At 41.6% G+C, this 26,958-nt stretch overlaps 1 protein-coding gene across 7 annotated transcripts in view; it reads right to left on the bottom strand.

Moving 5' to 3' along the window:
• The window catches only part of LOC137658826 (beta-glucuronidase-like), a 145,297-nt gene that overhangs the window by 45,996 nt on the left and 72,343 nt on the right, over positions 1 to 26,958 (bottom strand). For 3 of the 7 annotated variants that reach the window (XM_068393894.1, XM_068393897.1, XM_068393898.1), the window contains exons 11-12: positions 21,029 to 21,116; positions 6,982 to 7,158 (exon numbers count right to left, since the gene is read on the bottom strand). In XM_068393894.1, coding sequence (XP_068249995.1) covers positions 6,982 to 7,158; positions 21,029 to 21,116 — 265 coding nt within the window. Of the gene's footprint in view, positions 1 to 6,981; positions 7,159 to 18,736; positions 18,822 to 20,449; positions 20,535 to 21,028; positions 21,117 to 26,958 lie in introns of all 7 variants that reach the window. The other 4 variants (XM_068393900.1, XM_068393896.1, XM_068393901.1 and 1 more) reach the window with 2 other exon arrangements.

Genomic DNA, 26,958 nt, shown 5'->3' with positions numbered 1-26,958 from the left:
GCAGAGACGTGTCTTCATTGGTTATATATGTGTGGTTATCTCCGATCAGGGATATGAAAACGGGGATTAGGGTGAAAAGGAACGAACCTGTGTCTCCTGGTTTTGCTATCCACGATTGTACCTGGGGCTTCACCGTTAAATCGCTTGGAGCGCGGAGATGACTGTCCCAATAGAAAACCCGCCCAAAGACCTTCTCGAGTAATCCTTGAGATAATGGGCAGTGAAGGTCGACTGGTTCGACCACGTGCCCGCCCGAAGGATCTGGCCCACTGCCATGTTCTTCTCAAAGGCTAAAGAAGTGCTTAGGCCTCTAATGTCATGTGGCCTAGGAGTACCTGGCAGGGTCAGTCCCTCCTCATTATAGGCCCTGGCAATAACTTGTCTCAGCCAAAAGGAGATGGTATTCTTCGATACCTGCTTCTTCGTAACACTCGTAGAGACGAAAAGACTTTTGATACCCGGCCGGAGATGTGTAGTCCTCTCAAGGTACTTCCTAATGGCACAGATGGGGCACAACTTCAAATCCTCTGGATTCCCTGTCTTAGGAATGGCTGGCATTGAGAATCCCTCGAACTTTGGATCCCAGACTGCTCGATTCTGAGTTTTTGCCACGAAAGAAGGGACGAACTTGAGGGAGATTTCTCTCCACCCCTTCGAATGAGAGACGTCGTAAGACAGCCCATGGATCTCTCCTACTCTTTTCGCAGAGGCTAAGGCCAACAAAAAGACCGTCTTGAGAGTGAGATCCCTGTCTACTATATCCTTCAGTGGTTCGAACAGGGGACTACATAACATTTTCAGAACCCTTGCCAAGTCCCACTGAGGCACCCTAGCGGTTTGAGGAGGGCAGGCTTGTTCAAAGCTCCTGATAAGCATAGAGATGTGTCTAGAGGAGCCCAGGTCGATGCCCTTCAGAAGGAAGACTTGACCCAAGGCTGCACGTACTCCTTTTATAGCTGGAATTGACATCCCCACCTCATCTCTGAGATGTACTAGAAAATCTGCGATATCTGGGACCGAGGCTTTGAGGGGCTTGATGTTCTTTGAAGCACACCACTTCGTAAAAGCGGCCCATTTTGCCTGGTAGACCGCTGCCGAAGTTCGTCTCAGATAACGCGACATCTTTTCTGCAGTTCCTGACGAATATCCTTCCTTCCTCAGGAGTCGCTCGATAGTCTCCAGGCGTGAAGGCGTAGAGACTGCGGGTTGTCGTGGAACCTGAGAAAGTGTGGCTGTTGTAGAAGATCTGGCCTGTCGGGAAGTGGCCACGGAGGAAGACATGCCAGGTCTTTTAGATCCGCGAACCACTCCCTCTCCGGCCACCAGGGCGCTACCAAAGTCATCCTTAAGTTTCGGGCAGCCCTTACTCTGTTGAGCACTTGCCTGATCAACGTGAAGGGGGGAAAAGCGTACACGTCGAGGTTGTCCCATTTGTTCTGAAAGGCATCTTCCAAGGCTGCCTTTGGGTCTGGGACAGGAGAACAAAACACGGGGAGTTGTGCGTTCAGCCTGGTTGCAAAGAGGTCCATCACTGGGGACCCCCATCTTTGAATGATGAGCCTGGCTACTTCTGGGAGGAGGGACCACTCTGTTCCCACTATCTGTCCCATCCTGCTGAGACCGTCGGCTAGGACGTTCTTCTTTCCTGGGATGAACCTTGCCGAAATTACTATCTGGTTCGACTCTGCCCAATCCAGGATCTCTAGAGCGAGATCGCACAACTCCTTTGACTTGAGGCCTCCTTGTTTCTTTATGTACGCGACTACTGTGGCGTTGTCGCACATCAGCGCCACCGTGTTTCCCCTTAGAAGTTCGATGAATTGCAGGCAAGCTTTTTGGACCGCCTTCAACTCCAGGACATTGATGTGTAGGCCTTTCTCCACGTCCGTCCAGGTTCCTCTCGCCGTCTCGTTGAGGAGATGTGCTCCCCACCCCTCGTTGGAGGCGTCTGTGAATAGGAGCATCTCGGGAGGCTCGGTCGCGAAGGGCATCCCCTAGAGCGTATTCGACCGGCACTGCCACCACTCCAGGGAGGGTATGTGTCTGGCAGAGCTGGGATTAATTTTTGGGGTGAGTCCAGTTGGTTCCAGCAACCCTTCAGGTTCTATTGGATGGTCCTGAGCCTGAGCCTCCCTTGGGGAACTAGTTTCTCTAATGACACCAGATGACCTATTAGCCTTTGCCAGTCCTTGGCTCTCCTGGGTTGCCCGAAAGGAAAGGCAGAAGGATCTTTATTAGGTTGTTCACACGGTCCTCTGACGGAAAGGCCTTCACTAGTCGGGAATCCAGTGTCATCCCCAAGTAGGTCATCCTGGTGGAGGGCGACAGGTTCGATTTTTCTGGGTTGATCATGATACCCAGATCCTTGCAAAATTGAAGCAGCTTTACACCTTGCTCCCTCAAAACGTCCTCTGAGGAGGAAAGGAGCAACCAGTCGTCCAGGTACCGGATGAGGCGAATACCCCGCCCGTGAGCCCACACCGAAACTGTCGTGAATACCTGGGGAGCTGTTGACAAACCGAAGCAGAGGGTCTTGAATTGCAGGATCTGGGCACCCCACTTCACCCGGAGAAACTTTCTGCTTGAGGGGTGGACCGGGATTTGAAAGTATGCGTCCTTGAGGTCTCTGGTCATCATGTAGTCTTTTTCCCTCAAGGACTGCAAGACCGACTTCGGAGTGTCCATTTTGAAGTCCGTCTAGCAAACAAACTTGTTGAGAGCTGACAGGTCTATCACCGGTCTCCATCCCCCTGTCGCCTTTTCTACCAGAAATAGTCGGCTGTAGAAACCTGGCCCCGGATGTAGGACCTCTTCCATGGCACCCTTCTACAACATTGTGGACACTTCTTCCTGAAGGGCCGCCCACTTCAATGGGTCCTTGGGTGCCAGCCACTCCGTTAGGTTGGCCGGAATCAAAGGTGGAGGTTCCGTTAAGAACGGGAGTCTGTACCCTTCTTTCAGTACGGATACTGTCCAGGGCTCCGCTCCGTGAGCCCTCCATGCTTGCCAATATCGTCTGAGGCATCCCCCAACCTGAGGCTTGGGCAGGAGTAGGGGGGCCTCCCACCCTATCTCCTCCTGGAGGAGCGGCCTGAACGTCCTCTCCTGGAAGCTGAATACGCCGTCCTAAAAGAGGCAGACGCCGCTGGAGCTCCTCTACGGGGGGGCTGTGGTGCTGGAGCCCAAGAGGAAGATGGGACGTCTCTCCTCGTCAGGCTAGGAGAGGCCTGAGAAGTAGTGGGCCCATCTGATGTTGACCTCTTGTAGGAGGGCCTCCTTACGGGTTGAGGCCTGGGTGTGCTCACCTCCTTCCGTTTTGCGACCTTCTCCATTATCTCCTCCAGCTGTTTTAAGGGGAACAAGGAGTCACCCCACACAGGAAGGCTCCTCATAGCCCTCGCCTCTCTGTCCGGAATCTTCCGGGAAACCTTCGCCAAGATAGTATCCCTCTTCCGAAGTACCCAGTTCGCTGAAAGGGCAAGGGACTGATATGTCAAGAACTTCAAAGTCTTGCCCCCGGAGATGATAAGCTCCTTCAGTAGGTTTTGTTGCTCCGGGTCCGTCGTCATAGGTGGCCTGCACCCCTACCAGCGTGGAGGCCCACCAGTCCAACCAAGAGGCGACGTGCACTAAGTCTTTCGACATTTCTTCCATCATCGCCGTCTCCGACTGCGAAAAGCAAATCGGGGCCGATGAGGCCCTGTCTTCTGGGGCACCCTGTCCCAGAACTTCTAGGGAAGGCTCTATCTTGCAGGCTCCCGGTCGCTGCTCTTCCGGAACATAAAACTTACTCTGGGACCTGAGTCCCTGTAGTAACTTTGAGGAGCTCTGTGACTTGGGAGCCTCGGCATTGCCTGCCACAACCTTATCCACGTGAGCCCGTCCCAGGACTAGATCTCTGGCCACAGGCAGGGCCAGGGAGGTTTTCTGCTGCACGGGTGCCTCCTTCAACCGACTCAGGCTGGACCTCCAGAAGTCCTCGTCGGCTGGAACAGGTTCCTCAATACGATGATGCCTGCGTATCAGGCCTATTACTCTTCGATACGCCGAGTCCTCGGTCGGGGAACCTTCCCTGCCGTCAGCAACACCTTCTGCCTGATCCCGAGGAGCCGGGCCACCGGGCACTCCCACCGGGCGCTTCGGCTCTGGATCAACGGGCACCCCCCTGCGGTGGCAGCGGTCTGCCTCGATGGAAACCTCCGCACTAGGGCCGGGTGTCGTGACGGGAATCGCCGTGTCGGCGAGAACTACCATCCGCAGAATATCCTTGGAGGACGAGGACGCGGTTTCCGTGGGCTGACCCGTCGGAGGAAACCGTTCCTGTGAGTCCAAACGCCCGAGTCAGCTGTGCCGACCCGACCAGGCTGCCCGTCCGAAGGCACGGCTCCCCCCGCTGGGCGGGTTGAGTCGAAAGCTTCGCGGTCTTACGCCTGCCTGAAGAGGCCTTCTCGCATTGCTCCGAGCGAGGGTCATACTTGTGGCTAGTCGAGGGCCTTCGTGGCGAATAATCCCTGGACCGTCGGCTAGGGGAACATTGAAAATCGTTCCTGCGGGGAACGAAGACCCATTCACCATCGGGGGACCTACTCTTCCTGTATTTCCTCCGCGGTGACCTGGATCATTTCCTACTGTATCTCGAGTGGGACCTTGAGCGGGAACGCCTGCTCCTGAACCGCTCCCTCCGCCGTCGGCGCCTCCTCCTCGCTTCACCTTCTGAAGAGACCGAAGAACCCGACGATACTGTACAACCTGAACGACGGACGGTAGCAGGGGCCACGGAGGTCTTCGTGACCTGTTGAGTTCCAGAGGTCGAGGGTTGTAGAAAGGAATCCAGAACCGCCGTCAGAGGAGCTGGAAAGGAGGTCGGTCGCACTACACTTGGGAACCAGGTATCCAGACCCTCTTCCATCCGCAACGGGGACCTACCTGGCGTTTTAGGGAGCCTCCACCCGAAGGGCTCACCTACCGTAGAGTCTAATTTCTCCTGGACGCTACCAGCCGCTGAAGTACCTGAAACACAGGCCCAAGAAGCGGGCGAAGAGACAGGTACAGCGTTACTACTCCACATGGGGTCGTCGGAGGAGACGTGCCCCCCAGTCACAAGGGCAGAGTCTCCAGAACCCCCAGACACAGCACTATCAAGCTCCCCACTAGCCTGAGAAGGCCCAGCAACCCCCACATCATAAAAATTAGACTCCTGGGGAAGAGCCCTAGGCACTTTCCCCGCAACGGACTTACCTTTTCCCTACCCTGGGTAGGGGAAGAAGAGACAGAAGCCCCGTCGGACCGTCCACCTGGCAACGGTAACGGCGAAGAGATGCTTGACTTCCTGGGAGAACGTTTCGATGATTTCTTCTTTTTCATGCCATAACGCACCCACTGGATCTCATTCCAGTTAACACACTCATCGCACGTATCCGACGGCGAACACACTCTACCTCTACAGGAAGAGCAAAGGGAATGAGGGTCCACTTCTGGCTTGGAAAGGAACGCACCACACGACTTTCCGGCTCTAGGCCCAGGACAACAGCGGATCTGCTCCATCGCAACACAACCACAAGACACAGGCACGAAGGGAATAAACAAGGAATTCACTTGGGAAACACAAGGGAAGGGAGTGAACATGCGAGAACACAAGGGAAAAGCATAGAGATACCACGCGGTAACCACGTGGGACACACGAGTCGGGACACAAAGGGTCGTAAGAGAATGAGAGCGGCGTGATGGTATCACAACGCGACCAGAGAACTTATTGACGACCGAGACCCAAGCTAACGCCGACCTAGCTCAGGTCTACCCTCAGGGCACGTTCTCCTTACTCCTGGGTTAGTCCTCCATAGAAAACGGAAGTAGGGTAGACTACACAAAACGCTGGTCGGTTGAGAGGAGATTCCAGGTAACTCCTAAGAAAGTAGTTCGAGGTAAGTCTCTGTGTTGGAACAAAGTGAGTTTATAGCCAATTTTGAAAAGGGTTATAAAGGAGATTGAGACCCCCCCTGCAATCTACCGAGACAAGAGCAAAAGTGAATATACCGTCTGAGTGTGCGAGCTGGGTGGTTGGTCTAGCCCTAACTAGCGGCGTGTTATTTACCTCGTGTTGAAAGTTTATGGCTCGTTTTCCAGCTAAACTAAATCAATACATCTATAGTAAAAAGCGAATGGTTTGTATCTGCTTGAACAAAGGGATTTTCTCAAGGCTCAAAATGCTGACTACAGTAATCAAGATGATGACATCTTTGTCCAATCACTACATGATTTCCTTCTCATTGCAAAAAAAAAAAAAAAAAACCATCGAGGCTCGGTTTGTCCCAAAAATGCTGACAGGTGATGACATCTTTGACCAAACAATAGCTGAGTTTCTTCTCGTTGCATAGTCATGGGAAAGTATGATTTTTCTACGTTAATATGTTCCTTCAATATTATTGCCCCTACCCATGACACATGGCCACAGATTCACAGGCTGAGAAGGATGTGACTTATGACACGAGTCTTTCCATGGAGAGTCCTTCCATCTGGTGTGCACATTGATGGGTCAACCTGAAGAGGTGATGATTGATTGATTGATTTGAGGTTTTCTGGCATCCTGGTATCTAAGGTCATTGAGGCCGATATCGTTTATTGTAAATAAAAAAATAAATAAAAAAATATTCAATTAAAACCATAAAAGCAAAGGTGTCATTTTAAAAGTTAAATATCTTTCAGAAGACCTGCTTCTGAAATTAAACTAAAAATACCACTAGCATGGCAGGACACATCATGTCCACGAATCTTGGTAAGGATGAACCTGCCATCCTCACCTCGAGCCTGTGGGAAAAATCGTTTTGGTGTACAAGTATTTTGGATTACGAGTGTGCTCTTGGATTAAAACTGTAAACTGTACTTAGGTACTACTGTACAATTTAAAAAGTTTAAGATGACCAGGAAATTACTTTAGATTGTTGAAGATAAAGCAAAGCAGTAATATAAAAACACTAAACAAACCTGATGGAACCCTGCAATTGATCCAGCACCATACTCTGAGATCATGACAGGTTTATTGTGAAGAAGATGCCATTCTGTAAATTCAGTGATAGTCTGTTTCTCAATAATCTCCAAGTGACCTGTGTCGGTGTACCATGAGTAGTAACGGTTCACTAGAATTATATCTAAACTGCTTGCCTGTGGAAAAGAATTACAATGTTTGGTTCAGATACTTATTAAATGTGCTGCATCAAGTTGATAGAAACAAATTACGATAATTGTTATCAAGGGTTAATACCAATACTGTACAGATCTAACCTATACTGAATAAAATATTGTTAAATAACTATTGTTAAATAACTACCTTCAAATACAAATAAAATAACCTATTTCCAGAATCTTTAATTCAGAACTCTTTATCATTACAAGAAATATAGGAAACTTTAAAGTAGAGTAATTTATATTTTTCATACCTATACAACCCCGAGTCCTTTAATAAGCAGAATGTCTTCCATGGAATGGCCGTTGAATTGTTAAAATGGTAAGTGAAATAATTAGCAGCAGATAAGCAAGAGGAATCACCCCCACCTGCCTGACTGTCTTACGTCACTTTTGACGACCTTAGACCCAAGTGCAAAGAGGGGTGGTTGAGGTTGAGGGAAGTGAAGCTTAAAAGACACAGGTTTGTATAGCTAAGAAAAAAAGAAATGACTTTGATAAAATTTGTTATTTGTTCCTACACAGATACAAAAATTTCATCCTTTAACACTTTAAGCACTATTGGACATATTTTAGGTCTGATTTTTATACTAATCTGGTGCCATTGGACGTATTTTATGCACAGTAATTACAATTATTTTTCTTTAGTATTTACGAATATGAAAACTTTACAAAATATTTAACATTGTATATCATTGAAAAGGAAGTTTATTTAGCTATACAATAATAAATGTTTTAAAGCCTTATCTTTTATATGGCATATGACGAGGTGAGAGTAAGAGAAACTGGTAATTTAGAGGAGGAGTGGAAGTTAGCAAAAGAAAATTTTGTTGGGATTGCAAGTGATGTATGTGGCAAGAAGGTTGTTGGAGGCAGCATGAGGAAGGGCAGTGAATGGTGGAATGAAGGAGTGAAGGTAAAAGTGGAAGAGAAAAAGAGGGCTTTTGAAGAATGGCTGCAGAGTGATAGTATAGAGAAGTATGAAAAATATAGAGAGAAAAAGGTGGAAGTAAAGCGCAAGGTACGTGAGGCAAAGAGGGCAGCTGACCTGAGGTGGGGTCAGGGACTGGGTCAGTCATATGAAGAGAATAAGAAGAAGTTTTGGAAAGAAGTGAAGAGAGTAAGGAAGGCTGGCGCAAGAATTGAAGAGACAATGAAAGATGGAAATGGAAGGTTGTTGAAAGGAGAGGAGGCAAGGAAAAGGTGGACGGAATATTTTGAAAGTTTGCTGAATGTTGAGGATAATAGGGAGGCAGATATAATTGCTGTTCCAGGTGTTGAGGTGCCAGTGATGGGAGATGAGAATGAGAGAGAGATTACTATAGAGGAAGTGAGGAGAGCACTAGATGAAACGAGAGTAGGAAAAGCATCTGGTATAGATGGTGTGAAAGCTGAGATGTTGAAGGAAGGGGGTGTGACTGTACTTGAATGGTTGGTGAGATTGTTTAATATGTGTTTTGTGTTGTCAATGGTACCAGTAGATTGGGTTTGTGCATGTATTGTACCACTATATAAGGGTAAGGGAGATGTGCATGAGTGTTGTAATTCAAGAGAGGGATAGAACTAGTCCCTATAGGAAATTGCCCTGTCCTCCTTGGGGGGAGAAAGACGTATCCTTTTCCTCTTGCCTTTCGGTGTGGCTTGTGGGATCTTGAACTGCAGGGGGCTGCCCTTCAGTTCTGGAGTGTTGTCTTCCCATGCCTTCTTGTAAGAGAGATGGGCTTCTCCTTGCGAGGGAGAACTGCCGGGCCAGAACCCTCAGAACTCCTCTTAGTCAAATGAAGGAGAGGCACTAGGGATGAGAGGCGGCAACAGAGGGATCCTGAGAGTGCCTCCTATGGAATGGGAATGGGGATGGTTGACCTCGGTCACGGTTTGCTGCATCACGTTTATAATGCTTAGACCCATGGGGGCCGCAGGTTCCTGATATGTGGGAGGGAAGTCCTTAGGATGGCATGGAGGCCTGGGCTTTGAAACCTCTACAGTAATCTTAGCCCTCTTATAGGCAACTTACCTGAAGGCAAGACCAGCACAGTTCCCTTGGGGAGAAGGTCTGGACGCTGTCGAATGGGGTGACGGCTATCTCTGGGTTGGTGGAAGCACACGAGACTGGAGAGGTAGGTGGGAATCTCTCCTTGTGGGAGGTTTACCCTGATGAGGGAAATTTCCTGCAGCCAAAAACGGCGAGGGAATTTTGTCTTGAGAGGAAGAAACCACCGGGACGAGGCAAGACGGGTTCGTTCACGAGGAAGAAAAATCGCGAGAACTCTGTCGTGCGATGCTGTCACATCAGACGACATTGGTCCGTCATGCAACGCAGCAAGTGACCAAGCTGGAGCAAGAGGACGAAACCCGTGGGGAGGAGCTACCATCGAGCGACATCTCAGGTCTCGCGACCCATGGGAGTCATTGTGATGAGAACCTTGAAGAACTGTGTCACTGAAACCTGAAGGAGGATGGAAACCCTCAGGAAACGTGCTGCGTGTACCCGTAGGGTAAGTGCAGCTAGGACCGGAACGTCCAACAGAGCTACGAGACCCTGAAGGCTCAGCGTAATGCCAGTTACGAGAACCCAAAGGCTCAACGTGGCAAGAGTCCGCCAACTCTCTTTCATGAGATACATAAGACTCAACATGACGAGGATCACAAGAGCCGATAGGTTCAGTGTTACTAGGGACGAGTGAACCAAGAGGATTCACGCGACAGGAAGCCGAAATCCCCCAGCTACGAGAGCCAGCAGGCTCAGCGTAACTGGGGTTACGAGACTCCGAGGGGTCAACAACGCAATGGGAAACTGAAGTTCCTTGCCACAATTAACGTGATGAGAGGTACGAGAGCCCTCGGGCTCAGCGTAACCAGGGTTGCGTGACCCTGAGGGGTTAACGCATCAGGAAACTGAAGTTTCCCTGTCACAAGACCACGAAGGTTCAAGGTTACGGATGGCAAGAGAACCAAAAGGCTCAGCATGACCATAGTTGCGAGAGCCCTAGGGTTCAACGCAACTGGAACCTTCGAGAACCTGAAGGTTCAACGCAACTGGAACCTTCAAGAATCCGAAGGTTCAACACAATGGAAGCCCGAAGGTCTTGCAGAGCCATGAGAGCCCGTATTTTCAACATGACGAGAGCCTGAAGGCTCAACATGAAGAGAGCTCGAAGGCTCATGGTCATGCCAACCTGAAGAGTGATCGTCACGAGATCCCGAAGCGTCAGCATGACTAGAACCTGCAGGTTCAATAAGACGTCTCTCACAGCCTGAGGAGAAGAACGTGCAGGAGGGAGAGTGGTCACAAATCCCTCGACCCTACGAAGCTCCGAAGAGGAACGCAAAGCTGACTCCGCCCAAGGGGGAGATTGCTCCAGCTCAAGAGCTACCTCTCCCAAAGGGTAAGTTTGTTTTGGGTGAACTTTGCTTAACCCTGGATAGGTACGGTGGGTCGTTTGCGACCCCGAGCGTAAAAAAAAAACAGGTTTTTCTCACGTGACTCACCCCTGTGACTGAATTTGTGGGTGATCGACCTGCAGGAGGTGTCTCCCCTACACGCTCTAGTAGTGTCCAGATGTGCATTGCTGTAGCTGTACTCCTTCCCCGATTTCTGAGACGCGTCGGGGTCGTTCGCGTCCGAGTTTACCCTTCTGAGGTAGTTTGCATAATTATCAAAGTTATTACGTATTATGAAATTGTCGTAGAATGGTGCAACTTGTATAGGTTATCAGTTGTGGAAAGTCTTGGTGGATTGTTTGGCTACCATGTGCATGTTTTTTTTTTTAGTTAAAATGTCGTTCATCACCACGAGGACCATTTTACCGCGAGTGCCCCTTTTTCATTTTTTTTCATTTTTTTGCCAAGTCATTTTTCCGTAAGATATTGCCAAATAGTGTCGTAAAACTTTTGCTTGTTTAGTGTTGGAAAGTGTGTCTAGATGATCTGGCTACCCATGCATGACTTTGTTTTTGTCAGATACGACGTAGTTATTGGTATATTGGGTATTTAACTGCGGTTACCAATTTCTGTTTTTTTTTCAATATTTGTAAAAATTACTACGTAGTAAGGAATTGCCGTATATTATTCATTTTTTTTTCATGTTTATGTGTTAGAAAGTGTGCCTTGATGGTTGGGCTAACACGTGCATGTCTTTTTTTTTATCTGAGATGTCGTATATTAGAATGTCGGGCATTTTACCGCGAGTGTCCCTTTTTAATTTTTTTTAATTTTTTTGCCAAGTCATTTTTCCGTAAGATATTGCGAAATAGTGTCGTAAAACTTTTGCTTTTTTAATGTTGGAAAGTGTGTCTAGATGATCTGGCTACCCATGCGTGATTTTGTTTTTGTCAGATACGACGTAGTTATTGGTATATTGGGTATTTAGCTGCGGTTGCCAATTTCTGTTTTTTTTTTCAATATTTGTAAAAATTTACTACGTAGTAAGGAATTGCCGTATATTATTGATTTTTTTTTCATGTTTATGTGTTAGAAAGTGTGCCTTGATGGTTGGGCTAACACGTGCATGTCTTTTTTTTTTATCTGAGATGCCGTATATTAGAATGTTGGGCATTTTTCCGCGAGTGCCCCTTTTTATTTGTTTTGCATTTTTTTGCTTAGTCATGTTACCGTAAGGAATTGGCAAGTAGTGTCGCAAAACTTATATTTTTATAGTGTTGGAAAGTGTTTCTAGATGATCTGGCTACCCATGCCTATTTTTTTTTTAGCCAGATATGGCGTATATATAAGTATGTGTTCGATTTTCCTGTGATTGCCATTTTTTCGTTTTTTCCCATTTCTTTCAAAATTACTACGTACTAAGGAACTATCACAGAGTAATATTTCATTTATATGTTTATTTGTCGGAAAATATGCCTTGATGGTTTGCCTAGCACGTGGCTGAAATTTTTTTTTTCTGAAATGCCGAATATTAGAATGGCCATTTTTCCACGAGTGCCCCTTTTTATTTGTTTTGCATTTTTTTGCTTAGTCATGTTACCGTAAGGAATTGGCAAGTAGTGTTGCAAAACTTATATTTTTATAGTGTTGGAAAGTGTTTCTAGATGATCTGGCTACCCATGCCTATCTTTTTTTTAGCCAGATATGGCGTATATATAGGTATGTGTTCGATTTTCCGGTGATTGCCATTTTTTCGTTTTTTCCCAATTCTTTCAAAATTACTACGTACTAAGGAACTATCACAGAGTAATGATTCCTCTAGATGTTTATTTGTCGGAAAATTTTGTTTACTTTTTTTTTGATTGAATATCATCAAATTTTTTTAGCTAAAATATTGTTTTACATTTTTTTTTTCGATTTTATTTCCCTTCAAAAAAAATTTTTTGGGTCAGAATTTTAATTTCATAGTCGTAAAATAATCGACAATTATCCAGCAACCCACCATACAATTTTAATGCATATCCAATAATAATTAGATTAGTAAATAACACCTTGAAATTGACATACCCTTCCTACATTTCAAGTGGCAGATTAGGGAGTCTGAGTCAGTGTGGTTGGCGGCCATTTTGTGGACATATCCGAAGCGTAAGCTGCCCTATCTATATATATTCTTGTTCCCTATAGAATTTGTGATATTTTGGTATATTTTTACCTGCATAAATATCATATTATATATTAAATATATGTATTTTTTTACGAAATTTCCAAGTACTCAAAAAATTACCTTTAGATATGGCTCCTGATATAAATGTAATTTACAAAATAATGAAGATTTTTTTACATATTTCTATTTTAGGATAACATATGTTTATTCCCTAAAAAAATTAGCCACTTCCTATTTCATTTGGGTACCCAAAAAAATTCATGAAATTTGGACAATTTTTTTTGGCCAAAAAAAGTTACCCTTTTTTTCTCATTTCAGATCTTCACCTCCATGGGTCTGACTTCATCCAAAATACATCAAGATGTGTCCTAAACATTCAAGAATCAATTCCTAAAAGGATTTGTGTATATATGTATAAACTTTTTTTTTATGAATTTTTATGTCAGGTCTTTTTTTTTTCTACTTAATTTTTAAAAATATTTATAATAAATAGTTTTTCTGCAGATGAGTAGTATTTATCTTTACAGTTGTTTTAAGCATTCATTGAAGTTTTTTTTGGCAAAAGAAAAAAGGAGGTTACTGCAAAAACTGATTTTTCAAGAATTTTTTTTGGCGTCGGGGTCGTTCGCGTCCGAGTATACCCTTAAAGGGGTGTCCGAGGACCGTACCTATCCAGGGTTAAGGCCAAATCAGGCAATTCCCTTAAAAGGAAGGGATACTACCATGGCACGAGTCCAGATATGGTCCAAGAAGTTTGTCGTGTTCCTAATTTGTGTACAGTCACGGCCTTCACAGAGGTATACAACACCCAGGAAATTGAAAGTTTGTAACCCTATATGAACAAAATTCACTTAACCACATGCTCACCTTCCACGCGCTTCTGCTATTACAGAGTGCTCAAAAAGAGATAAAAATAAATTACAACCAAAATTAAGAGTCCAACACTCGGAGGAGAGGCAACACTACATCCGTACTTGTTGTAGTCAAAGACAAATGTAACTTGATTCAGTTAACCACGGTTGGCCTCCCTCACCTACTTGTCCCTAACTATTGTACCTACCTTTTTTAATGATTCAACAGCCATTCCAGTTCCACAGGAGATATTCTCCTAATTATAGGACAAAAGGTTTAGATCAGCTTAGGAACAAATGAAATAAACACCATTGTTTACATATGTCTACCCTTCTAACCTAGGTTATAGGAGGCTTCTCAAGAACTAAACTAACCTTTTCAATTACTTGACACTACATACTATTGCCATCTATATGTGAATACTTCCGATGTTCACAAAAGGCCAATTAGAAGTGATGAGTAATAGGACTGATTAACTTATAATAGTTAGATATTTCCAAATGTAGAATAACAATTTTACATGAAGAAAATGCTGACATCTGTAACAAGAAGATATAGACCCTAGGAATTGGTCCAAGGTCATAAAAAGAAATGTGAGAATCTAGGAAGGCAAATTACTATCATATTTTTGAAAACCTGAATCAAATCATGAATAGTGTACTTATCAAATTCTCCTACAATGAGTTCAGAACTTAATACTAGAGCCTATAAAGTTCAATACTAGTGCAGATTGTTCTATCTCAACAAAGCCATGGATATGATTCATTCATTTTGACATTAAACAGTTTGATTCACTAGCATTTGTATCAATGAAAAGTGGCAGAATCAAGCGTTGCAAGAATTTTGAATACATCACTACCATCTATTAAAGTTACTTAGTCTTTTTCTTAATATAGCATTCAAAGTTCCAAAAATTTAAGAACTCATTTTACTTACTACGTAATCATCAGCATTACATATGATCATGTAAAACCAATTAAATAAAAATAATGAATCAAGAATATAAATAATCAGTGACAAAAATTGGTCACTAGGAAAAATGAGCAGCTACAAACTACGAAGCAATAACAGAAAAGAATAATGAAACCTTGACACCATATGGAGTATGAGAAACAAGCATTCAGCTGGCTTGCTAGTATTACTACTGTTGCAAAATAGAAAGAGTCAAATCTAATACTGGGAGTAACCTATTCCAAACTATGATGAGACACTTTAAGCATATGTAAAAAATTATTATTTGTTCAAAATGAATGCAATAATATTCAATGTATTAATGAGTATTTCACCAATTACAGTTGTATTACCATAACTTGATAAAAACACAGTCATCTTTACCATTAATTCACCACCACTATCCCCTCAAACCACAATGAAATAAACAAAGCACCATACAAATGACTACTCATGCACAAGAGAAGCCAAACAATACATTAAGGGGCACAACTCATGACCTATGGATTTGAATTTTAAAAAATCCGATTAATGCATTTTTTGGGTTAAGAGAATATATACATTTCATGTTTCAAATAGTTTTTTTTTATAATTTTTCAATTGCTAAAACGTTCAAATATATATTTACGCAAGTTCCTCTGGTTCTGTACGCAAACCTTTCCTGACATGGGTACCTATTTACCTTTTCTTTAAAAATTCAAGGGAAAGATATTCATTCCAGTATCCCATATACAATAATTCATCGATTTTCTATAATTTCCTGAGGAATAGATTAATAGTTTTAAATTCTCCACGGTATTCGTAAATAAGGTATGTTCTTCCCATTTCTTTGTCTGCTCGTTTATATATTCACAGTTCTTTTATATGATTATGCTGAATTATGCCAAAGGTGTAAAATTTGTCTATAAAAATAAACAGATGAGAACATTTTAAACTAGCCATGTCTTCCTTGTGCAAGCGTTTGGTACACGTAGCATATCTTATGACAGTGATGAAGAAAATTGCCACTAAAGACCCATACTTATACATACTAGTCTATTTAATCAATCTCTATGAAAAAAAACATTTGAAGCATGATTTTACAAAATCTGAAATTTTCAGAAAAAAATTGCTAATACTTTTGATATTACTGATCAATTTATGTCATTGAAACTTGAAATTTTATAGCCTACAATCTGTAAATTCACTTAAAAAAATTTAGAAAAAGTAGTCATCTTTAAAAGTTCCTTCTATACATTGATGAGATAGTACATATTACATTTCCAATGTACAACTTTTAGCATATAAAATTCATTCATATGGTTTTAAATGAAGAAAAAAAAATTGGTCGAGAAACAATAAAAAGGTAGCAAGGGTTGGAAGTAACCAAAAATAATAGGGTTTTAAAGAGTCTAAGTTGTGCCCCTTAAGCGCTAACTTTACAGACAATGACATACTGTATATTACAATAAAAGGAATACACAATGACCAAAAACAATAGAAATCTTTAAGATATAAAAGCAAGCAAAAACCATGAGGCAGATAAAATAAACCACTGTGCAAATACAGACGCTCCCCAAGTTACGAACATCCGTGTTACGAACATCCGGATATACGAACACAATTTGACGGAAGTCCAAACATGTTCGTAAACATCCGTAGATTTCATCGCAAGTTTAAATTTTGAAATTAGCAGCGCCACTCCCGACTTGTATTGACTATATGTTGATTTTGTTATTACCAATGTTCTACTTAATTTTTTTTAGGACTTCCAAATAAATTAAATGAATGCCATTTATATAATGTTTTTCTTTATGACGCCGCCTAAAACGGAAACCTTCCATCATAATAAACAAACGAAGGCATTAAACGTGCATGATGAAAGTGATAAATAATGATATTAAAAGCTTTTAGTAAACATGTTATTACAAATATTATTTACCGTATCTATATAAAATCCTACATACGTAGCAAAGTAGGAAAACTATTTTTTTTTTGGGGGGGGGGGGGCGTTTAATCATCAATAACAAACTGCCGCTAATGACAGAATGATAATTTACGATAATTCTAAACTGTTACTAAAGATGATTGTCCATTCCATATCCAAAATACTTTTCCTAACTTCAGTTATAAGTCAACTTGTACCCCCCTCAATTATGAAACCATCTAAAATAAAAAGTATGAGAAGAAACAAGTACTAGCCCGATTTTTAAAGTTGTCGGACAATTAAGTTACCGCTATAACGTTCGATGTGACAGATGGTGCGAGATTGGAGATAGTAAGGAAAATTGAATCATGACTGATTTTCAATATAAATGAAACTTTGAGGAGCAACAAAGATATCATTTGTGTGAGAGAGAGAGAGAGAGAGAGAGAGAGAGAGAGAGAGAGAGTGTGTGTGTGTGTGTGTGTGTGTGTGTGTGTGTGTGTGTGTGTGTGTTGTTTTAAATGTAATAAACAAAATAATTTGATAGGTTATAACACATTGGTGCTTATGTAATATCAACTGTATAGACGGTTTGAATAAGTTAAGAAATGGTATAAACGATACTTTGTTAGTGTATTCGTACGCTCTCAAGAGCAGCAGCTAGACGTCAGCTGATCTGATCACAGCCAAAAGTAAAACAAAAAGAAGTCAACAATACTCGATTTTTAAAACACACCCGAAATTTAAAAACAAAAGTACACGCTTTCTTAATGTGCAATTAATTATTTAAAGAGTAGCAATTTTCTAGAATAAAATGATGTTTCCCAAAAAATAGTGGTTTGCTGATGAAATCAGATGCCGTATTTTTAGCTATGATTGAAATGGATGTAGACTCAGCATAATTTTTTAGTTTCGTATTTAATTGACACTAAGAAAACTAATTTTAGTTTCTTCATCTATATGTAAGTATTGTATAACACAAGAGAGAGAGAGAGAGAGAGAGAGAGAGAGAGAGAGAGAGAGAGAGAGAGAGAGAGAGAGAGAGAGAGAGAGAGAGAATGAATCCGCTGTTGTAATCGAATGCCGTATTTTTGTTTTGTGAGAAATTGATCGCCACGACTAACAACATACTGTACTGAACTTTACAGTATTATACAGACTACTGTAATATGATAAAAGTAAAATATTTGTAATAACCTATTTTATATGAAATGGGGCTATTTGTTGACTTCTACGGATGAAAATCGTAGACATTTGAGTTAGGTTACGCTTACCCTAAACCAAAATTTAACACTAACGACTTACGAACAATCCGCATTACGAACAGACTCTCGGTCCCTATTGTGTTCGTTAGTTGGGGACTGTCTGTATGTAGTACAATGAATACAAGAGTAACAAATAAGAGTTGAATCTATAATACATTGTCTACTTATGATGCAAACATGTTGACTTCATTCATGTATTTCAATACAAGAGAGGGACAGGACTACAGTATGTTATGCCTATGTATGGCTAAATTAGGTAAAACCACAAAACCATGGAAAACCTGATTATTTATGACTAAAATATTTTTTTAAATGATTTATAACAACTACCAACCTGATTAATTATGACTAAAATATTTTTTTTTAATGATTTATAACTGCTACCAACTTGATTAATTATGACTAAAATATTTTTTTTTAATGATTTATAACTGCTACCAACTTGATTAATTATGACTAAAATATTTTTTTTTAATGATTTATAACTGCTACCAACTTGATTAATTATGACTAAAATATTTTTTTTAATGATTTATAACTGCTACCAACTTGATTAATTATGATTAAAATATTTTTTTTTAATGATTTATAACTGCTACCAACTTGATTAATTATGACTAAAATATTTTCTTTAATGATTTATAACTGCTACCAACTTGATTAATTATGATTAAAATATTTTTTTTTAATGATTTATAACTGCTACCAACTTGATTAATTATGACTAAAATATTTTTTTTAATGATTTATAACTGCTACCAACTTGATTAATTATGACTAAAATATTTTTTTTAATGATTTATAACTGCTACCAACTTGATTAATTATGACTAAAATATTTTCTTTAATGATTTACAAGTACTACCATATTAAAAATACTTAGAAACTCAAAGATATTACTGAACACAAATAAGAAAACTCCCAGCCTTGTTAGGGATGAAATTGATGATACCGGATGCTAAACAAAGTAAATGGAATGATAAGTTTTTATAATGAAAAACCTGAATATGGATAAAAATAAATACTGTAGTAACATACACCCTGTTCTCTGTCTTTAGGCTGACTTAAAACACAGGTAACTGGTCGTGTTGGGTCTTCTGACTTAGTTGCGTTGACAACATTGCTGAGGGGGGAAGGGAGGAAATTTATAAGTGAAAGCAAAGCTTAATCGCATTGGAAGCATTACAAAACATGGTAAAATCAATGCAGAATCAATATTTACAAAATTTCACATGAATCAAGACAATATAGTATCCTACAGTGTTCGTTATACTATAATGAAGATATCTATTAATCTACATTTTATTTTCTGAGAAAGTATTATTAGATGCAAAGTTCCCAGGAAAGTCTATCTATTAGTAGCGAACTACCTGTGTACTCTATCTCAGCTTCTTGCAAGTTACTAGTAAACTACTGGTAGTATATGTGCATCAAATTCCTGTTGTCACACAACATGAGAGCAATTCAAATTACACATACAGACAAGCCTTGACATTTAAGGGAACCAGCAAATGTTGGAAATCTTGAAAATAATTGCTGGTCTCCTTATATAATTAGAAAAATTGTGAGGTAAGATTTAGAAATAGCACTGTATTCATAGTTAAATAACTAGATATATATAAACCATTCACAGTTACAAATTACAGAACAGCACCTTGACAGAAATGACCAAAAAGCCAAAATACAAAGCCTTAAAAATTCACTTCAACTGCATAGCAGCACTGCGTGTCTCAACTTACTATCCCGTTATATAACTGTATAACTTGATGCTTTTATATTTTTTCAGTTCAGGTACATTCAAAATTATACAAGTGAATGCGACTTAATTGATATAATTGAAGATATAAAAGTACTGAGTTTATACGGCAAAATATAGCATAGTTTTATCAGTTGCATAACAGGGGAGAATAAATTAAGACTGCTACTGTTATATATGCGAATATTTCAGTCCTTTTGTAATAATGGCTCTTTGACTTTTCTATCAAAGCTTTGCTCTAATTTTGGTGTTACAACATTGTCAATGCTCTCCTGTATTTGATGTTACATAAGAGCAAATCCAGTGAATACTAAAAAATATTACTTTATGGAATTCCCGCACCTTCCTACGAATAACTAAATTTGAAAATGTTAAGGGCTGACTGTATTTATATCAGGATAACGGAAAAGCATCTAATACCCTGCGTCAAAATATTAAATATTACCACAAGTCATATTAGCTTGGCTCTAAAATAATTCAAGCTTTACTTGACTACCCATTATTATTATTATCCTATAACTTGCTAAGCTTCAACCCTAATTGGAAAAGCAGGATGATATAAGCCTAGAGGCTCCAACAGGGAAAATAGCCCAGTGATGAATAAGGAAAAATAAATAGTTTAAGAGCAGTAACAACACATATATCTCCTACATAAACTATAAAACTTTAACAAAACAAGAAGAGAAATAAGATAGAATAGTGTGCTTGAGTTGCCCCTGCTTCATGGTTTGCATAAAAGCAATTAAGTTATTTTTTTACAGACTCACTGAGGAACATTATTAGTAAAATAATTCAATAAAGCCTACATAGAAAAAGTGTGCATTGTGGTCATGGAAATAGATATCAATCTATAAAAGCAGTTATCAAACAACCATGCACAAAATTATTAGATGACATCTTCATTCCACTACAATCGTTGTAGACCAGAAGCAATTTTGTCATCACAAAAACACACTTGCAATTGTTTACTGATTCTATATTTGTCTTGCACCTACTGCAAATTCAATTAAAGCACCCTTGTTTAGGACACAGGTCACTGGACGTGTTGAATCAGCCTCACGCGTAGCTCCTACAACTAACCTGAGAACCACAAAATTTAATTCTTATTCTCTATCAATATATTTTCTGTTAATAAATGCTAATGAGATTCAACTTTAACAGCTAATAAGGGATTTTGACAACCTAAATACAGTACATGACATAAAAATATACAAAAACAAAAACATTAATGCAAACCTCAAAATAACTATGAAAATAGTAAAATTTTTGCATTTAACGGACACAAACTTACAATCACAACTTTGTCAGGAAATAAAATAACATGAAATACAGCAAGATGCAAAATACAAATGATAAAAGGCACTCAAAACTATAACATGAACATTAAAAAGTCATGGGCTATGAAATAGCCACACATGCATTTTCAATTTCACATTACACTATTCTTAAGAAGCATATTCATAATTTGGCCCCTCTAAAAATTCAAAATTGCTCACACAACATTAAGCAGCAACAATTTCTCAGTACAATATGTACATTCATCATCCCACATACGAAAAATGAGTCTTACGTACAGCTAGGTCACCGTTTTTGTCATAACTCAAAACACAAGTAACTGGTCGCTGGTATGCATCTGCTTCTTTTGTAGCATTTACCACTGTACTGAAAAGTTTAAAATGAACCTGGGCCATGAGCATACTATTTATAATATGCAATGTGAATTACAGCAAGTTACTAAAAAATTCAATTTATTATGTATTTCAAAAATAAGGTAAATACAGGTAGCCATCAAATCATCCACCAAACATACAAAAAAAAAAAGATAGCAAAAGACAGTCAAATGACTGCAAAACACAACAAAAATCAATATTAAATTACAACTTGTGATACAAATTGAGATTTCTAGAAGAAATCTAAATTCCTTACAAAAACTTCATGTGCAGCACTGAGTTTCCACTAGTTGCATAGGTACTTTAAACAATTTCCCAATAGTAAATGTACTGTACCTCTACTTCTTATTATAAACAGATTAAATAGTATCCTTAGAAATGTATGGCTACTTCTGAAGCATCTCTGCGGCCAATTAACACTTCAATCAATGACATCCCTTCAAAAGAGTTGATATAAAAGACATATACAACTGTCAAGCATGAAGCTTTAAAAGTTTACCAAATTGTAGTTAAACTTCTGACATACTACTTCAAAATGTTTTTCCTCCCATCACTTAAGAGAATAAAATACATTAACCCTTCAGCCAACTGTGCATCTTCATGTCATTCACCAAAGAGATATACTGTTCTGTACCTATAATTATGATTAAAGTTTGCATCACCTAAAAAAGATAATCTTTTATAAAACTTTCAAGAAACTTGCATAAGTACGCACTTGATAATTGTTCAGTTGCAACATGCTACCTTCACCACCTAGTAATAAGTACCAAAGTTATCAAGTATATAACATAAATCTATATTCATAAACCTTGATTCAAGTCTTTATCTATATTCACCACACACTTAGGGCAATGGTTAAAGGAATCTTGAACTTAAGTGGATTAAACCACAATAATAAAAGTAATCATAATATATCAATAATGAGGAATAGATATTCTTAAAAAGGATATTTTTTCTGAATATAGAACAAAATACTTCCATATAATTTGTCAAATTTCACATTTCTTGTTGTAAACCCCTTTCCAGTAAAAAGTCACTTTTACTACTAAACTAAAGTTGGTGGTTTCATAGAATTTTTTATAGTAATTTGCATTTTTCCTAGCTATATAAACCTAAGTCCTTTATTATCATTACAGTATTATTATTAGCTACGTTACAACCCTAGTTCAAAAAGCAGGATGTATAATCTTAAGGGCTCCAACAGGGAAAATAGCCCAGAGAAGGAAAAGAAATAAACTACATGAGTGGTAATGAATAATTAATATAAAATATTTCAAGATCAGTAATGTTAAGATGGGTCTGTCATGTATAAAATACGAATCATTTTAACAAGAAGTTAAGAGACAGGTGAGAGCGGGGGCGAGGACCCCCACACCTATAGTGTCAAAATCTCATCACTTATGACCTTTTGGATCAGGAGTGAAATGGGTACAGTAGTTGAGGCAGGAAGTATTACCTAAAGGACTCGAGTTTATATAGCTATGAAAAATACAAATTGCTTAAAAAATTTTTGATTTGTTCATACGTGAAACATAATCCATCATCCTTTAAATAGGGAGGTGTACTTCTTGGTTGTCGGAAAACCCCCATAAATAAACTGGTATGTTAGTTTTCTTCCCTAGAAACATCAATCTACCTGGTCCCAAATAGGAGCAAAGGAGATGACTCCAGCAACCACTATCTGTCTATCATTGTGATGAATAGGCTGATAGTGCCTGGCCTGTATATTAGATTGGTAAATGGTCAAATCAGAGATCCCTTCCTCTGAAGGGGAAATCAGTCCGGAATAATATACCTGGCAAATGTTGATCAATGGGTCGGTATATATTCCAGCATCGTCCCCCTTGTATAGGGAGAATGGAGAATTTTTCTACGTTCTAGAGAATGGAGCTCAGAAGTGTAATTTACCAGCATCAAGTCAGATCCACTGAGAAATGCTTCGACCAGTTCGTCCCTAAGAGATGGGCAGAAAGAATGGAGGTGAAAAGCCAGTCATTCTGCCCCCATTCCAGACTTACTTTTATATGTTACCAAAGACAAGATGCTTAACGTCCTGTATGGGATCTGGGCTTGCTACACCATTAATAGAGCTGTCACCGCAAGACAGTAGAAGGCCTCTTGAAGGCAATGGTGGGGACTAGCCCCTGACTTTGTAAGTTCCAGTCCAAGCTGGTAACTAGACTCTCAGCAGTCGAGGTATATGCATTACAGATCGACTCCCAAATTTCAAAAGAAATTGTGTTCTAGACACCTCTACTTGGTTCTGTCCATGCTAAGGAAGGTAGCCAACACTTGTCTGAGGCCTTGGGTCTTCTTCAGATAGCGCTGCAAAGACTTCACAGAACAGGGTTGAAAAGATCAAAGGCATAATTATGCATGTGATTCCATGGGTGTTTAAGGGTTTAAAGGCCACTCATGAGGCAAGGGGCAGTGACATTGCCCTATCAAGCAGGACAACGCCCTAGAGACTGACCATGTTACATATGATCAGCGCCAAAGGCCCCTCTCCACCCAAGCTAGGACCAAGGAAGGCCAGGCAATGACTGTTGATGAGTCAGCAGATAGACCTAAAGGCTCTCCCAAACTCCCCATCCTTAGCTCACAAGGATGGTGAGGCTGCAGCGACCAAAGGAACTAACAAGTCTGAGCGGGACTCGAACCCCAGTCTAGCAATCACCCGGCAAGGACACTATCTCCAGGCCACCACATCGTGGGAGAAAAGAAGGGCCGCTCCTGTTTGGCTGTATGGCAAAAAGGTCAATTTTTGGAGCCTCCAACCTAGAAGCATCTCCATTAGGCTAGGATGTAGGGACATATCCGACCTGCAGCCCTCCTTTGGCAATTAAGTGTGTCTGCTAGTCCATTCATCTTGCCTGGAATGTATTTGACTGACAACTCCCCGCCATGGAATGTCATCCAGGAATGCATCCGGTTCGTCAGCTCACAGAGCTAGAAGCAAGTTATTATAGAAGTAGTGTCGCAAAAACCTACTGGATGCCTCCTCAGCGTTCTTGGAATGCATACAGTGTTAAAAGGGCTGCTAGTCCAAGGCTATCAAAAAGTACATGCTTCTTTTTCTGATCACGTTGCTAAGATGACCCTGCCATTCAGGCGTGCGCCCCTCCATTCTTTCAATGCATCTGAGCACAGTTGCACGTTAGGAGGAAGAAAGTAGAGTGGGACTTCCCTATAGGGTTGTTCATTAACCAACAGGTAAGCTCAATCTAAGTTACCGTCCCACTAGCATGAGAAGAGATGGCGATCCTGGAGACTAAACAGTGACTCTTCAAACAATATTTGAAGAAATCTCAGCCGAAGGCGCTTATAAGAGCAACGAGCTTCTCCAGGGAGGAAAGGTGGCTGAGAAGATTATCAGTGTCACCAGATTATGACGAAAGTAGGAAGTCAAACTTGCTTCTGTAGCCACTTTCACACAAAGGAGGATAGCATCATCCACTCGAAAGATACTTAAACATCTGAATGAACACCTGAGGAGCAGTACCCAGAGACCTGAACTGGTACCTTGTACAGTACAGGGAGAAGGGAGGTACAAATAATGGACTAATGAACGAGTACGAAATCTTCCTTTGAGGGAACTCTTCAAATAAATTCCCCTTCAACATCCCTTCTACCTCTATCTACAACGACAGGGTTCTTGATGTTGGAAGAATGGATGGGTACTCCATCGATAAAAGAGAAAGGGGGGGGGGGGTTAAAAGGCTGAAGAAGGTAGTAAGTAACCATTCTGAAAAACTTATGCTACCCAAGGCTCAGCCCTATGCTGATTTGGATAAAGGCACAACAAACAATCCCCTACTCTTGGGTATAATAAAAATTAGAGGGTGGGTGGGGAGGGTGAAATATTGTAATGAGTAACCCTCTTCTTTCCTTCTGCAACCTCACAGCCTGGAAGGAGAGTTTGGGTAGCTCAAACGAGCTGCATGCCCCCAGTTACCTTAGGAAAGTTGTGGGCAGTCCTGTCATAGTCTAGGAAAGGCCCGGAGGCCTTCCTTACCAAGCCCCTAACCAAAGAGTTCTGAAGTGACAGAGCAACCTCTGAGATAACTTGGCTGGGAATGGTGTAACTCGGGCAACTCAAGGGATGGCCGAGGCTCTAGAAGGACACCAAAGTGATGCTCAAAGACCGAACCCCCTCCCAAGGACAGATCCCAGGTAGCCTCCCTTCAAATGTCGCACCCTTGAATATGTGCACAGGCGTCCGTCAGAAACGCCAATCCAAGATTGTCTGCCTTCATCATCCCCAGTCCAAATTCCGGTGTCTTAGATGCAGATGAATTCAGAGTACCCTCTTACCTAGCCTGTGAACAGGGTACAGCAAGTTGGTCCAGCAGTTTATTCCCCACAAAAATATGATTTTTCTATCCCAAGAAATAAACAGACCATGTAATCAGGGACTGAAGATAGACGGAAGACTGGCCACAGTTGGGAAAAAGATCCCTGGTACTAAGCACGGCAGGAGTACATACTCTTCCTTCTGCCAGATGGGTTGGAGGGAAGGACCATGGACCTGTGCTTCGGGACAAGATCCCTCTGGCACCTCTCTACTGGTCTTCAAGTGTGTGCCAACATAATAGACTTTGATTGGTACCATCCTCTCAACATGCTTTACTGAAGTATCGCGAGTTGAGAGAGCATCATAAGTTCAACATCCTGGTAGAAAGGTAGATGGAGAATGCTGAAGCTTCTTCACCAACCTGGGCAAAAAGTGTCCTTACATTGTAAAATCCTTGGCTCCCTGGTATTGGATAGTGAGGGTGGGCAGGGGTCATGACAAAGGGTCATGGGTCCAGCCACATGCATTGGTTCCAGGGGCCAAACACGGAGCTGAATCCAAGTACCACCTGGTTATCTAGGTAGCCGGGGGGGACCCAAGCGAACCAGGTAGGCAGTTAAGCGGGATCACAGCCCTGACACCATACATTGATCCTGTGGGGTCAAAGCAAGGAGCTGACACAATTCCATTTCGGCTACTGGGGACCCCAGCCTTGGCTCCAGGGACTAAGGCCTGGGGCTCTGACAAGGGGTCAATGCTCTAGCTCACACCAAACAATCTGTCTTAATTGGATAACAGGGCAGCCAGGGACACGAGCCCCAGTCCCGGAGGTCAAGGCGTAGAACCTTGCCATGGAGCCATGACTTTAGCGCCAATATACGAAACATGAGGCGACACCAGATAATCCAGCCAACAACGTAGCCGTTGACACAGGACCACACCTAGGTTCCATGCATCGTCTCATCAGCTGCCTATCTCGCTTGGTTACTGATGCAACTGAGGAGGACCCCAACCCCGTCCTTGAGAAACACGGCAACATCACACATCCCACTTCGCTACCAGGGTAGTCAGGGACCCAAGCTCCGGCCCCACTGGCTTGCCGCAGGGTCTCACCATAGGTTCCGGAGGCCAGATATACAGGGCCAAAACACCTATCACGATAGGCTACCAGAGTAGTAAGGGACCCAAGCTGCAGATAAATGAGGTCATGGCCACAGCCCCTTGCATCGCCCCCATGGGGATAGAAACACGGGGCTGTGGCTCCATCCCTATCTACCCCTCCTAAAAGAGGTGGTGTCAAAAGGAGCCCTTCCTACGACTATGGCTGATTGGACTTCCTTGGAAGTGAACAGAGTTTTGAAGTCCAAGAGGATGACAAGAAAGGGGAGTTGGAGAAGAAGAAGAACGGCCACCTTTCTTCCCGTTTCCAACTCTCTCAACAAGCTCTGTAAGCAAAGGAGTCGAAGTCTGAGAAACCCAGACAACAACGGCCCTCATTGAAGAAACGACAAGAGTTGTTCCAAAAGAAACCACATCACTC

Source organism: Palaemon carinicauda, chromosome 19, assembly GCF_036898095.1.
Source record: "Palaemon carinicauda isolate YSFRI2023 chromosome 19, ASM3689809v2, whole genome shotgun sequence".
NCBI lineage: Eukaryota > Metazoa > Arthropoda > Malacostraca > Decapoda > Palaemonidae > Palaemon > Palaemon carinicauda.
This window is presented reverse-complemented; position numbering and strand designations above follow the sequence as displayed.